General features: G+C 34.3%; 1 protein-coding gene across 1 annotated transcript; it reads right to left on the minus strand.

Annotated features, from left to right (window-relative positions):
• Positions 1–44: 44 nt before the first annotated feature.
• On the minus strand, positions 45–4,567 carry LOC107886116 (protein SAR DEFICIENT 1). The gene is made up of 7 exons (XM_016809952.2): positions 4,219–4,567; positions 3,289–3,323; positions 2,479–2,652; positions 1,284–1,444; positions 983–1,177; positions 735–818; positions 45–418 (listed from the first exon to the last, which is right to left on the minus strand). The coding sequence occupies exons 3-7, from the start codon at positions 2,516–2,518 to the stop codon at positions 230–232; spliced, it is 669 nt and encodes a 222-aa protein (XP_016665441.1). The 5' UTR covers positions 2,519–2,652; positions 3,289–3,323; positions 4,219–4,567; the 3' UTR covers positions 45–229.
• Between the last annotated feature and the right edge of the window lie 11,860 nt (positions 4,568–16,427).

Raw genomic sequence — 16,427 nt, forward strand, 5'->3', positions numbered from 1 at the left:
TGAACTTTAAACTATATACTTTTAAGGATAAATAAAAAAATATTAATTAAATTAAATTTGCTATTAGAATTTAAACTTCAAAACTAAATATAAAAATTAATGAATTTAAATTTAATACATAAACATTGATTCAATATGTAATTTAATACATAAAAGAAAACACACTCACAAAGTATTACAATTTCTAAAACAAAATTCATCCTGGGGAGAAAAGAATACCAAATCATCATCACCTCTCATTAATCAAAGGAAAAAGATCAGAAAAGAAGAAGAAACAATATATAACAAAAGGCTGGTTCAAGCTTAGATGAAGCCAAAGTATTGCAATGCTTGCATATAACTTAGAAAAGTCCTTTGATGCTTTCAATTCAACAGCCAGAGAATCCAAAACATCGGAACAGAAAGCAAAAGTATGCACCTGTAAGCCAAAGTCAGGCCAGTGAGGAAATCTACACGACCCTCAAAGCCACATATGTCAAAGCACACTATCTAATCTCTTTGAATTATGATATGGAAAGATAAATTTTTAATAATGCCACCATAAAGCAAGAATCAGAATTTGTTTCGAAAAAAGTCATTGATCATGTAATTAATCATGTAATCAAAATTTATGTATATAATCAATGACTTTACCTTTGGAAAATGACCTAAACATATCCCATACATAAAAAAACATTAAATCCATCTCAGAAGAAATATGACAAGAGGGGGAAAACTAATTAAACTCTCCTTACCTGATCTTGATCTTGGTTAGTCAAGCGGGACATTATTGCATTATAGATTGGGTGGACATAAGATTTAAAATCAAAACCAAAACCCTGCAGCAAACAATCACAATTGTAATCAATAACTCAAATGAAACATGGAATTACCAAAATGCGTAGAAGAAGATTGCGAGATTACGAGATTATCAAAAATGGTGCATAACGCAGGATAAGTGGACTAATAGTCAAGATATATTTGAACTTAGAATTAAACTTACTCTGTTGATACTACTTAGGGTTTGTATACGATATGTAGTCCCATTAATCTTTGCTTTCACAAGTTGACAAATGGGGTTTAAGAAGATTCTATAATTAGTGCCTTGAAAAACATAGTATTTATTGCCCATAACACAAGTTTTGGCATGCTTGATTGTGACATCCCACATTTTCTCAGACATTCCAGGCCCTAAAATCTGTTCAACATCATCGAAAAAAACCAGTTAACATTTAATGATTTTTATCGTCAGATGGATCCCTCCAATTCAAACAAGATTCATCATATCAAATGTAAATTGTTACCTTTCTAAGCTTGGGTGGATCAACTACCGACATTTTCAAGAAATCTTGGACAGTGTTAACCCCTTCATATGCTAGCTTTTTATAGAATGCTCCATCCTTACCAATCTTTTCTAGCCGCCAAACTTCATCTCCCAACATTGGTGGGTGATGTTTCTTGTACACTTCAATTAATATTGAATTTGTGTTAGATTATTACAAGTAAATCAAATTGATTAAAGGTAAAATAATAAAAACAAAATATTTTATATATGAGGTAAAAGTATTATGAGATTCTTGTACTATAGTCAGATAGCATTTTTGTCTCATTGCTAAAAAAATAAGTAAACTAGTTTTTGTATATTAAATTAAAGAGTAAAATGTTTCTTTTGTTAATAATTTATGTCTATTTTTTTTGTTAAAAACTGATCCATACATATTAACATGAAGGTGTACATGGCATATCACATATAACTATTTGGTTATTCTGCCGATCATGCTAGTTTTAAACAATAAAAATAGAAAGAAAATTTTTAATCTTCAATCCAATTTACAAAATTAATTATCTCTTTTTTAAATAAAAAAAACAAAATATAATTTAATTTGTAGGAGGTTATTCCTTTTACCTAACTTAAAAAAGCAAAGGTAGTGCAGCCCTTTTTGATTGAATATGATTTGTATGGTTCTAAATCACGAAAAGGAAATACCCTTGTCCAAATGGATTAATACCAAAAAAGTAAAATATTTTGCAATAATAAATAGCCTTTTTATTATAAATTGACAAAGCCAGCCAGATAGAGGCATAAGATCCCAAATCCTAAATAGATGTTTTAAACATGAGAAAAGTAATTAGAAATATGAAATAATATTTATAATTAATTAAGTTGGCAAATATTTTCTTTTTTATTCAATGATTAAAAAAGGGTGTAGTTTGGTTAAGGCAAGGATTGACTAGTTCAAATTTTAAAGCTATATAGGTTGATATATTATATAACCAAATCTATTAAAGAAAAAGAGTAAAAATATTTTAAATCAACAAATTGATAATATATTATAGTTTATGTTAAACTTAGGTAAGGTCAGATGCAAAGTAACACAAGGAGGGAAATATAAAACGAAACAAAAATGATTCAATATGGCTTGTTGATAAATAAAAATTAATCAAGATATTAAGCTACTTGACTTTAAAAACTTAGCATCATTAAGAAAGGATACTTACATTCGCCAAGATGGTCTTTAACAACAAAAGCTTCAATCATGGCTTCACGAATGCAACCACCTTGGAAACTCCCTTGTGCAACTTCAGAAGCAACGGTTTTTTACCTGCACTGCGCGCTCGAGCTTCACCATTTTCACCATTAATCCACTTATCCTGCGTTATGCACCATTTTTCCTGTAATACAGTAAGTACATAAAAAACACATCATGGAACAATAAGATAGTATAACCCTCAATCACCTTTGCTTTCTTTGACAACTTGAAAGCCACTGAAACGAGTTACAGCATTAGAAATAAATATTGCAGGCCATGCAGTAACAACAAAGTTCAATGACCATGAACAATACTATTTCAAAGAAAAAGTATCACATGAATCTGTCTATCATCCAAGAGAATCTTGAGAATCTGCCTAAACCCCATGACTGCTGTTCAACTTTATCATTATTGTCATCCCTTTCCCTCCCAGTCAAAATATCATTACCACCCTATTCTAATTCACGACTTTATGAGATTTTAATTCTAAAACAAACTACAAGTTCTCTATACAATATGATTATTTAAAAATGATATAGCTAAATTTTTGTCTTTCACTTTTAGTCTCATTTCCAGAATCATTTTAGAATCATAGATAATTATCATCCTACATTTTTGAGCCAATCACTATCATATTTATTATCAACTAATTTAAAGGCTTCATACACGATAAACATTATATGTCCAATTAAGATTCAGAACAGGGGGACACTACATGACTATTCCAAATTCTCAATGCAACCAGAAAGAAGTTAACCAAGCAGAAAAGGAAACCCACCTATTCTGGCTGCCTTCCAAAAGAAACCACGGAACCTGTCAAACAAGCATATTACACCAAATTAGCTCCAATTCTCAACACTTCCTACCAATAATTTCTGATTCCAAAGTAGAAGCTATAAATACTAGAAACAAAAACGTTAATATATCCAGTTTAGATACCAAAGAGAAAAGACAAAGAGGGCCAAGATTAACTGGAGTTATGCAACTTTAATTAATCTAATCTCTTCATAGAGAAAGAAATCAAGAAGTTGAAGTTATCTAAGAAGATGCACATGATCAGAAAAAAGACAAAAAAGCCAAAAAAAAATTCTTGTTACGATTGAGAACTCTACTTCAAACTTCACCAATGCTAAACTTACAACTATATCATTGTGACTATATTTGTTGCCTTGCTAGTTGCCACCCAAAACAGTCCATTTAATTTGCAAAATTGCATCAAACAAAATCAAGACATAAGACAATAAATTTGAATGCTCAAAGATGAAAGAAGGCAAAAATCAAAACCAGCCTAGATAGAAATCATCTGTTTTCCTTCTCTTTCTCTTTTAATTTTTTTTTGCAATGGATGGAATATACAATAGAGGAAATCTAGCTCCACAAACATTTGGTTACAACATCAACTTCCCTAACATCCCCCATCTCAATAATTTCAGTTCAACGTAGCTATTCCAAATTACAAATCTAACTCATCTATACGAACACTGGAAAAATAACTGCATGACTTAATCACATACAACTTGATCATTTATAGCTCATATACCAATAAAAATAAAATATAAAAAAAAGATCATCAATGGATGAGATAGGTAATCGCCAGAGCAAGTAAAAGTAGAATGAAAGCAACTCCTTGATCAATGGCAGTACCATCGTTGGACGGAAGTGGTGCAGGCGATGAACCCATGCCTTAACCCTAGAAAAGAAAGCATACCTTTTCTACGACTTTCCTTTCCCTTGTAGGCCTATCACTACTAGGCGTCACTGGCTCTTTCTTCTCAGCCGAATCTCGACTAGATTTCCTAGAACTCCCCTTTCTACTACTATGTTTGACCATTTTAGTCCCTTCATCTTCACTCTCTTTTTCTTCCTCTTCTTCTTCTTCTTCTTCCTCGTTCACCTTCTCTTCAACATCTATTTGTTTCTCCAAAACCCTAACAGATCGATAGAAAAGGAGTAGCTATGGTGGGTGAATTCAAATTTTGAGAGTAAAAGGGAAAAAGAAATAAGTACAAACTTGTATTTGGGGGATTTGGTTAACGAGCGGGTAACCAAAAAATAATTTTTGGGTTAGCGGGATTTTTCCTTTTTTTATAAAAAAATAATGGCCTTTTGCGGCGTTTTCTAAAAAAAGCCGGTAATTCTCAGATCTTTTGCGGCATTTCCACTAAAAACGCCACTATAGCTCAACTTTTTTGCGGCGTTTTACCTAAAAACGCCACTATTTCTCAATTTTAATTTTTTTTATTTTTAACATTTTTTTCTATTTTTTTCTTTCAAAATTTTTGTGTTGAGATTATCATTTTTTGAATTTTTTTTAAATTTTGAATATTGAACTTTTTAACTGAAATATGGACTAAGATTTTAAATTTTAAATATTAAATTTTTTAAGTTTTTTATTTTTGATTTAATTATAGAGATTTTAAAAAATAAATACATCAATATATTTTTATATTGAATAAATATAAATATAAATATTTATGTACGCAATATATAAATATAAAATGATGTTATATCAATAATTGTGTTAATAATTGATAAGAACTAGATTAAATTAAAGTTCATATATACAATTGCACCATGATCCCCATATTTATCCCTAAACACTAAAAACTAAACCTTAAACCATAAGTCTTAAACCATAAACCCTAAACTATAAATATAATTAACTCAATATTTTAAAATTAATACTCTCTTTTATAATTATATAAGAAAATATTTATCATATAAATTAAAAAATACTAATTAATCTAAACCCTAAACTCCTAATCCCTAAACCATAAATCCCAAAACATAAACCCTGAATCATGAACCCCATAACCCTTAACCCATAACCCCTAACACCTAAACTTTAAATCCCAACCCTTAAACCACACTTAAACCATAATCCCTAAACCTTAAAATAGTAACTCATAAACATTAAACCTTTAACCATATACCGTAAACCCTAAACTATAATGATAATTAGTTCAATATTTTAAAATTAATACTATCTCTTTTACAATTATATAAGAAAATATTTAACATATAAATTAAAAAATAATTAGTCATATACCAAAAATAATTATGGGGTATTGACTAGAAGGCCGGTGGGAAGGGTGAATCTTGGGGATTTCAAATCGGGGAAAAATCGTTAGGGATTTGGGATGTCGAATTCAGGAATGGGTGATAATACTTTAGGGATTTAGGATGAGGAAAAAGGAGGAAATAGAAACGGGGAAAAATGGGGAAAATGATAGATGGGATTATAGGATATTGACTGGACGGCCGGTAGGAGGGGTGAATCTTGGCGGTGGGAGGGTTTAGGGTTTTAAAGGATGTAGTTTAAGATTTAGGGTTTTTAGGATTTAGGGGTTTACTCTTTTAGGGGTTATAAATTAGTGTTTATGATATTTTGGGGGGTTTAGAATTTTAGGGGTTATATGACTTTTAGTGGCGTTTTACCAAAAGTGCCGCTAATGATTTGGTTTTTAGTGGCGTTTTACAAAAAGCGCCGCTAATGCTCTGGCTTTTAGCGGCGTTTTACCAAAAGCGCCGCTAGTGCTCTGGCTTATAGCGGCGTTTTACAAAAAGCACTGCTAATGCTCTGGCTTCTAGCGGCTTTTTACAAAAAGTGCCGCTAATGCTCTGGCTTCTAGCGGCGTTTTACTAAAAGCGTCGCTAATGCTTTAATTTTTAGCGGCGTTTTACAATTTTTGCGGCGTTTTATGAAGCCCTATTTTCCTGTAGTGTGCACATTGCTTACCTTGAGGGGAACGTTGAACAAGTTTTTGGTTGTTGGCTTTCTTTGACCAAACGAAATCTTTCATTTTTTTTTAAGAAGTGATAGATAAATGAATGAAGTGATTACCTGTTCATAAATTTACACATATGACAAAGTGGAATTAATTTAAATTCCAACACATTAGCACATGTTAATCTCATCATCCTCAACTTCTCTTTCATTTTTGTTTGGTAGTAAAAAAAATCTTATATTAATTATTAACATAAAAAATATATATAAGTACAATAATAAAAAATATATATAAGTACAATAATATTTCTTCCACAGTATCGGTATCACCGTCAAGGATCAAGACTGCAATCGAAGATCTAGCAACCTGTCGTTTTCACATTTACAATGATTTGAACCTGCATTTAAGAGAGCAACGAATGGCTAATGTCTTTTCGTTGGGCCAATTCATCAATCATTTGGTGCACTTATCAATCATAATACTTAATGCCAATATATACAGATTCAGAGGATATTGTCATTGTTTCCCATCTCTAAGCAATAAAATGCATGGCTTTCAGTAACAAGATAAAACTAAACATTAAGTTTGTTCTTTGAAAATATATTCTTAATAATAAAATGATTTACCCATAAAATATTGAAAGGTTAAGTAGTAAAATAGCTCTGAAAATAATAATTAATTAATTTTGAATTTATAAATTGTAGTTAATTCCAGCTCGGAGCTCCTCACGGTTCATAAAATGATGATGAGCGAAGAAGAAGACTGTCTTAGTCCCAAAATGGTAAAACTGTCATTTAGTTAATTAAAATATTATAAAGTTATAAATTAATATAATAATATTATTAATACTTATCGTTAAATTTGTAACTTATAAAACAACTTCTTAGTTTCTCCCATAATAATAACACGTGATAACTGATGTGATGTGACGTTAATTTTTACGTCACGTATTTAATACATTGCAAATTGTCGAAATTATTTTTGTTTTTGAAAACGGGTTGATATTTTATTTTAAAAACGAAGACGAGAGTTACCATCAATTTTTTTTGATGAGGTATGACCGGATCACCAAATGATTAATCATTTTAATAAAACATTTTGATTTATTAAAAAAAACAATTTTGGTCTATGAAATTCGAGAAAACAGGTTCGGGAGTAGAATACGTACGAGGAAGGATTAGCACCCTCGTTACGCCCAAAATTAGTACCTAGTTGATTAATTAATGTCTTATCGTAAAAAATCAGAAACTCGGAGAGAATTTAAAATACGATCCTGTCTTTATTGATGTTCAGTTAAAAAACTTGAATAAATTGAAAACAAGCGTTAAAGGCTTTCTTGTCTCAAGATATCAAAATATCACATCCCGTAAGTTAGGACACGACATCCGAACCCTCGAAAATGAACTTGCCTTTTAATTGTTTGATTTTAAAAACGTACTTTGATTTTTAAAGGGTATTCGGTTATTTAGATCCAACGAGAAAAAAAATTGCGACCTCGTGAGTTAGGGCACAACTTTCTCGAGTTTTTAAATACGAAATTTTGCCTTTATTTGAAATTCACATATTTTCAAATTTAAAAGAATATTTGGTTATTTGGGTTCAACGGGAAAATCGAAACCTCGTAAGTTAGGATACGTTTTCTCGAATCTACCAAATACCGGATATTGCTAATATTTTTTGAAAATTTTCCTTTTATGAAGTTGGGTAAAAATTAATACAAAATTTGAAGATGCATGTGAATTGAAAATTGTGCTAACGAATGACAACAATGTGAGTGCACTAATAAACGATTCATAATACATCACAATAATGATCACGTAACATATATCGATTTAACACCATGATTAACAATTAGAGAGAAACAAATGAATCATAATAAGAATAACAATATAATAGACATCAATCACGACAAAAAAATCAATTTTAAAACAAAATAGGATAAATGGATAAATAAATAAACACATAAAAGGATGTTGAAGAAAATAGTGTAAGAAATAACAAAAATAAAGGACTAAATTTAAAGAAAAATAAAACAGTTTTAAAATTATATGTAACTAAGTAAATGATAAAATAAGATATATGCATAAAATTTTAGGTAAACAAATGTATATACATAAAGTAATAATAATAATAATAATAGAACATAAGTTTTGAAATACGTAAAAAAAATAGTAAACAAAAAAATAAACACAAAAGCAAATTAAAAGGAAAATAAAAGAACAATTGGAAAAACTGAAATAAAGGAAACATTAAATGAACAAAATAAAATAAATAAGGTAACTGTTTAAAAACTAAGACTAAATTAATAAATAATCAAATAACAAAATAATAAATGAAACAGCTTGTAGAAAAACGGTTAAATAGACAAGGATTGAATTAAAATCAGAATGAAATTTGGGGTACTAATTATAAATAAATACTGAAAATGACTAAAATGTGACATTCTAAATAATGACAGGACTAAATGCGCAATAAACCTATGCACTAAAACACGCCGGTCCTGGAATGGGTCGGGTTGGACTATGGGTCGGCCCAAAATGACATCGTTTCAGGTGCCTGACCCCTAAGACGGTCCAAGGACCAAATTGGAACAAAAATGAAATTTTGGGGTAAAATTACAAAAATAAAAAAAATGAAATAATACCAAATTGAAACTTGCTGTAAAACAGGAAGGACCTTTTGTGTAAATAGCCCATTTTCAAAGAAAACACGCGAATCCCTTAACTAGGTCGGGTCACGCGCGGGTTGATCTCTAAACGGTGCCATTTTGGGGCTATTGGACTCAACTCCAAACGACGCCGTTCCACAGGCTTATAAAAGCCAAATTTTCTTTTTAAAATTCATTCCGTTTGTGCCTAAAAAGAGAGAGAGGGGGGGGCTGGTTTATCTGGCCAATGCGATTTTCGGCCACCAGACCACCATTCGTCTGTTCGTCGACGACCGCCGTATACGGCGGTCAGATTACAAAAAGGGGCCTTAAGGACGTTTTGTCCTCCCCATGCCCGATTCAAGGCCAAAAACCTCGATACTCTAATAGAAACACCTCGAACGGGCGAAGGGCCTTTCGGCCTCCAACCACCCTTCATCGGCGGTAGCTACCTCACTTCCTCCCCTCTGTTCGATAGTGTAAACGTAAGAAGGTAAGGTTTTCTCGCCTTTCCCTCTTATTTGTTTGTCCTCTTTTCTAAAGAAAATAAACACAAAAAAGAATCAAAGAGAAAAAGGAAGAACCGAGAACAAAAATACTACCTTGAAAATATTCTACTGCGAATATCATTTTTTTGTATTTTCTTTAATTTTAGTCTGTAAAAAAATACAATCTGTTTGTGGCCTTTTTTATATCCGAATGAAAAAGGAAAAATACAAAATTTTTCTCTTTGTTGTGTTGTCTTTGCATTTGCTTACAAGTGTGGAGGACGTGGAGGTGTATGGAGTGTGCGGAGGCCGTACGTAGCGGTGGCAGTGCATGGGGGCAACGATGTTGTGGAAACCTAGGGTTTTCTAAGAACTTTAAAATTTTGGGCCTATCGGGCTTGTGTAATTGGGCTATCATTGTATTTTGGGCTAGGGTTTAAAATTTCGGCTTAGAATTTGTATTGGACTTGGACTGCTGATTTGGATTTAATTTGATTATTTTTTTTTGGTTTTTTGTCTTTGTATCTGTATAGGCCTGGGCAGATTGGGCCTATTACAGCTGCCCCTTTTTGTTCATTGTCGTGTAACGAGAATAGGGTAAAAGACTTTTAAAAGGGCCAATCTTGCCTGGCCTCCTAATCTTGACTTCTGTAGTTCTCTTTTTCTTCAAGTAGTTCTACCGGAACTTCAAGAAGATGAGACTTGCAGCTTCGATTTACTCCAATGTAGTTTCAAGGAGAAGAGATTTATAGCTTCGATCTGTTCTACTGGAACTTAAAGGAGATAAGAATTGATGATTTTAACCAGCTCCACTACAACTTCACAGAGCTAAGGTTTGCAGCCTTCAATCTGCTTCACTGTAACTTCAAGAAGATAAGATTTGTCATAATTTGTAGCTTTAATCTGTCCCACTATAACTTCAGGGGAATGAGATCCGTTATCTTTAGTCTGCTCCGCTGTAATTTTAGGGAGATAAGACTTGTGGATTCAATCTGCTCCATTGCGGCTTCAGGGAGATAAGATTCACCATGATTTGTAACTTTAATCTGTCCCACTACAACTTCAAGGGAATGAGATTCGTTATCTTTAGTCTGCTCCGCTGCAACTTCAGGGAGATAAGACTTGTGGCTTCAATCTCCTCCACTGTGACTTCTGGGAGATAAGATTCACCATGATTACTCAATCTGACCTACTGCAACTTCAGAGGTATGAGATTTGTGGTTTCACTAGTCTGTTAGGTCATTCTCTAGGGAACATGATTTATAAAATATGTTTAATGGGCATATTTACGCCAAATGATTAGGATGTCATGATTAGAATGCATCAAATGCTCCTAACTAGATGTGCGTGAATGATATTTGTATGAATGCAGAAAGTCATTTTTAAGAATGATCCATTTTTAATGCTTAGGTTGTTATTGCTCGTCATTCATCAAAGGTCTATCAATGATACGCTACTATGCCTTCTTACTCAGCTGGTATCTCTGACAGAATATATGAAAAGATAGTCATAATTTGGACTATCATTCCTCCAATGTTTCCAATTTTTGAATTTGGGTTAGTTCTGACTAATGGTCCTGTTTCAGGTTCTTGTACCATTTAAAAACTTTTCAGAGTAATATGCAGAACTTCTTTTATGTGAATATTATAAGTCCAATGATCATTGTTTCAATGAAAAATGTTTGAAAAGACTATCAGAATGAACAAGATAAAATTTTATTGAGAACAAGGCTTGAATTGGACAAATTATCAGATAGAAAATTTTACTAAAGTACAATAAGATGAAAATAAGTGCCTCAGATATCGCAGCACAAGCTTCTCTGTTCAAACTTCTCGAAGACCATTTCGAGCTAGATATATATTTAGGAGATCTAAAGTATTTGTTGATGCTCCAAGAAGTAACGCTCCTCCTTCTTGTTAATTTAGAAAGGACGAGACTACCACATGCCCTATTTTTGAAATTTGAACCGTTCGTTTTTGGGTCTTCAGCTCAAAACCCCTTTGGTCTCAAAGCGCCCTTTGCTTGGCCTCTCCCTTTCCTAGGTGAAGTACCTCTTGATGGAATCTAAATTAACAGGATTGGGCAAGGTTTTACTAGCCATCTCAGCTAGAGTCAACACTCTTCTGGAAAAGGCTTTCTTTACCACATAAGGTCCTTCCCAGTTTGACTCTATTTCCCTCTAAAATCCTTTTGTATTGGAATGATCTTTTTCAAAACCAGATCTCCCTTGTGGAATTCTCTATAGCGAACCTTTTTGTCATAAGTTCGCATCATTTATTTTTGGTACATCTGACCGTGACGCATAGCTCTTAACCTCTTTTCTTCAATCAAATTCAACTGATCATATCGAGACTGGATCCATTCTGCTTCATCCAACTTTACTTTTGAAAAAACTCTGAGGGAAGGAATCTCGACCTCGATAGATAAAACCGCCTCCATTCCATAAACCAGTGAGAAAGGCATTGCCCCGGTAAAGGTCGTGACGGATGTTCAATAAGCATAGAGGGCGAATGGTAGTTTCTCATGCCAATCTCTATAAGTTTCAGTCATTTTCCATGATTTTCTTAATGTTCTTATTAGCTGCTTCCACCGCACCATTCATTTTTGGGAGATATGGTGATGAGTTGTGGTGTTTGATCTTGAATTGACTACAGACCTCCGCTATTATGCTATTGTTCAAATTCAGAGCATTGTCTGATATGATTCTTTCTGGCATTCTATATGTGATAGCCCAAAATTGACCCTAGTCGGGAAGTGGTTTCGGGACCACTAAACCGAGTCATAAAAATAATTAACCGTCATAATTGATGCTCATTATATGTACATGTGCATGTGTGAAAATTTCGTGTTTCAATTTTGTTTAATTGTAGGTGAATTTTAGTAAATAGGACTTATGTGAGAAAATTTTGAAATGTGATAGGTCAAAGCATAAGGATATATTAGTGCATGAAATAAAAAGGGGGGACTTGCATGTCAATTTCCCCCCTAATTAGTAGTGGCCGGCCATGACAAGCATGGTAGACCAAGTGTGATGGGCAAGAACATGTCATAAACATGTTGAGTTAGTGTTTCATGGGAAGTATGATAAAATAAGGAGCATGGGCATAAAATAATGAAAGGGAATATGATGAAAACAAAAAAAAAAGTGTGTGGTTGTTCCCCCCCCAATTGCCGTGAGTTAAAGAAAAGAAAAGAAAAATTTTGTTCATCCTTTTTCATCTTCTTTTGGCCGAAAATTCTAAGGAAGGAGGAAGGAGTTCTTGCTTCATGTTTGGTTTGGAAGAGGATTAGGAGGAGGTTTGGCCATACTTGTATCTAGATCAAGGTATGTTTGAGGTTGTGCCATGAGATTCATGCATGGTTTTTTTAGTTGCTAGCTTGAGTTCTAATTAGCCCATGGTTCAAATCTTTGCTATGTCATGGGGATGATATTCGGCCTAGGTGGATTTTGTGTTAATGCCATTGCATGCTAAATATGAAGCTTGTTAATGATGCATGTGATGGTGGTTTGATGATTCTTGAATCTTCTTTTTAGCATTTTTGAGTGAGCACATATGTGCATTGGTTGCTAGGTGGAGAAGAATCGGCTAGCAAGTTGTATGCTAAGGCCGAATATAATTTTTGTATATTAATGAGTAATGCATGTGTTAAATTGATGGAAAGGGAGAGGATGCTTTACTAGTGTATATATGTGTGTATTAGCCAAGTTTTGAACTTGAAACAAAATGGTGTTTAGTCAATATAAGTGACCATACTTGTGAATGTATTAAGTGTTGCAATCGGCCCCAACATAGACATGCATATTCGGCCATAGGAAGGAGATTGGTGTTGCATGTATTCGGTTAGAGGCAAGCATATTGATGCTTTTGTCTTGGCTTAGAAAATTCGGCCAAGGGGGAAAATTAGCTAAAATGTTGAGTTTGATTCATGATTCCGTACATATGTGACTTTAATGTCTAATGTATAAATATGGGCTAAGTGCCTTGTGTTCCTCTTTTCGATGCTCAAATGATTAAATCAATTTATTTGTTTAATTAAGCTCAAGAGCAAAGGGGAACTAAATCCGATAAAGGGAAAGAAAAAGTGGTCGAATAGCTATCGGAATCGTTCGACAACATCCGAGGTAAGTTCTTGCGTAAAAAAGCTTAAATTATGATTTGATTAGATCATGTTTTAAGCAAATCAAAATCATGCTCTTTGTGTGTGGCTATTGAGCCGAAATTGCAAGAATGATAAGTGTCTTGTGTTCGAGTTTTGCTAACGAAAATGAAATAGAATGTGCCATGATTTATTGTTAAATGTGCATGGTTATTTGAATGATGTCCGGGCTAAGTCCCGAAGGCTTTGTGCTAAGTGACCATATCTGGACTAAGATCCGAAGGCATTTGTGCGAGATACTAATTTCGGGCTAAGCCCGAAGGCATTTGTGCGAGTTACTAAATCCGGGTTAAGTCCCAAAGGCATTTGTGCGAGTTACTATAACCGGGCTATGTCCCGAAGGCATTTGAATGAGTAGCTATATCCGGTTAAATTCTGAAGGTACATGATTTGGGAATGAATGATCTTGCTTTAAAAATTTCAGTTAATACGCTTGAAACATCCCAACATTGAGGTATGTTTCGTATGTGTTTTGAATTAGTTGAGCCCTTACAAATAAGTATTCGCTCAGTTGATAAATGAGCTACCAGCCTTTGGCTAAGTTGATCTTTGTGTATGAATAAAAGGGTTGGTAATGTGAAGTAAGTATGATATTGAAAAATTGTGCATATGAAATTATCCGTTTAGCTACATGAATGCTATACTTTTGTTGTGCTGGAATCCCTTGCTCAAAACTTACTAAGCATAAATTGCTTACTCCGTCTCCTTGATTCTCTGTTTTATAAATTTTGGTTCTCCAGCTATCGGACTCGGGATTTTGAAGTCGAAGTCTCCCACACTATCAAAGCCCCCCCTTTTTGGTACAATTTTGGTTGAACTTCGAAATGGCATGTATAGGACTACCCTTTTTGTTGGGGGTCATGGACCCTTTGGACTTGTATAATTTTGGATAGCCATGCGAAAATGGCTTATATATGTTTGAGCATAATGTTATCATCATTTGGTATGGATACAGTTATTGAGAGGTGTGGATATGCTTAACAAGGATTGGCCATGGGAATGGTTAATCACTATCATAATTTGTGCTATTTATGATAAAAGGGCTAGTTGAATCATGGAAACTATGAAATAGGTAAAGTCTACCTTAAAGGCAGATGCTGACAGCAGCAGTGATGTAGATTTGGAAAATCACTAAAATAGTAGGAATGGAATTAAATAGTGAATAAATTATGTAAACGAACCTTGATGAATCTATTTTCATAGGAAAGTAACGAAACAATCATATGAACAGTATATTAAGAGATATTCAGGTTCTCGTGAGACAGGGCCAGAACGGTTTCTGGATTTCCTATTCCGAATTTGGAAATTCATTATAAATTAACCAGAGACAATTAGGAGTCATGCCATATATGTATAGATTCCTCTCTGAGTCTAGTTTCTATAGAAACAAACGGCATCAGTATTGAAGCTCTGTGCAGGGAGATATCCAGGTCATAATGCGCAAAGGTCAGTGTAGTCGATCCCTGTAACATGGGAGACTTTGACTAATAAACTGTACTAATTGGCCCAACCTAAAATTCTAGAAAAAATATGTAGATGGGCATATAAGTCTAGTTTCAGGGAAAATTTACGGAACTGGATTCCGAGTTTCTGAACTCAAGATATGATTTTTAAAGCGACTAGTACGCAGATTGGCAGTGTCTGGGAAGTTTTTTTTATGAGTGGTTTAAAGTCTGTTAACACCTCGTGTTCGACTCCGGTGACGGTCTCGGGTTCGGGGTGTTACATTTGATTGGTATCAGAGCTACGGTTTAGTCGATTCTAGGACTACCGTAATGCGTTGGGTCTAGCTATACATGCCATTTTATGTGATTATTTGATAGTGTGGTGATTTCTGACAATTGTAAATGTGTTTATTTATAGTAATGGATCCCGATCCTGACCGAGCGGTAGCTGATGATCTTGAGAGTGTAGCGCCTGCTCCCGCACAAGGGACAGCGCCGGCGGACTCTCAACCTAATGCTAGTAATCCGAATGATGAAGCTAGACAAGCTTTCTATAGCGTGATGAATGATTGGTTCAACCAATACATTCGAACTAATACGGCTGTTCCACAACCTCCATTCCTGACTAATACAACCCCCGCACCTACACTACCTCCGGAAACTGACCAAATAAGGTCAAATAAGCCCCCAGTTGACAGAATCCGAAAACATAGGGCTACTGAATTTAAAGCTACGGATAGCGACGACGCCGAGCAAGCTGAATTTTGGTTGGACAACACTATCCGGGTACTCGATGAGCTATCTTGTACACCCGATGAATGCCTAAAGTGTACTATCTCTTTGCTACGCGATTCTGCCTACTATTGGTGGAGTACTCTGACTTCTGTTGTGCCCCGAGAGCAAGTAACTTGGGAGTTTTTCCAAACTGAGTTTCGGAAAAAGTATATCAGTCAGAGATTTGTTAATCAAAAACGGAAGGAATTTCTTGAGCTTAAGCAAGGTTCTATGTCAGTTACTGATTACGAGCGAAAATTTGTTAGACTTAGTAGGTACGCTCGGGAATGTGTTTCATCTGAGGCTATCATGTGTAAACGATTCGAGGATGGGCTGAATGAAGATATAAAAATATTCGTGGGCATTCTTGAAATACGAGAGTTCGTAGTACTTGTCGAGCGAGCTTGTAAAGCCGAAGAGCTTAGAAAAGAAAAACAAAAAGTTGATGTGGGAACTGGAGAGTTTCGTAAAAGATCCTCGGGAAAGTCTCTTCAACAGACATCGAAGAAATTTCGAGATGATGTGGGCCGGTCTAGAGGCACTTCGGGCCTTTTTAGACGAGATCGTGATCGACCCCCTGTGGGTACACGAGGCACTTCGGTCGCCAGTGTTGGGAATGAACGTCGAGACAGAACGAAATGTCAATATTGCGGTAAATGGCATTCGGGGAGTTGTAG

Source organism: Gossypium hirsutum, chromosome A03, assembly GCF_007990345.1.
Source record: "Gossypium hirsutum isolate 1008001.06 chromosome A03, Gossypium_hirsutum_v2.1, whole genome shotgun sequence".
NCBI lineage: Eukaryota > Viridiplantae > Streptophyta > Magnoliopsida > Malvales > Malvaceae > Gossypium > Gossypium hirsutum.

Excerpts from the sequence above, each read along its gene's own strand:
- LOC107886116 (XM_016809952.2), bottom strand. The coding sequence starts at position 2,518 with ATGATTGAAGCTTTTGTTGTTAAAGACCATCTTGGCGAAT. Across the intron at positions 1,178-1,283 it reads ATCCACCCAAGCTTAGAAAG|ATTTTAGGGCCTGGAATGTC; the intron begins GTAACAATTTAC and ends GATGTTGAACAG. Across the intron at positions 419-734 it reads CTAACCAAGATCAAGATCAG|GTGCATACTTTTGCTTTCTG; the intron begins GTAAGGAGAGTT and ends TTTGGCTTACAG.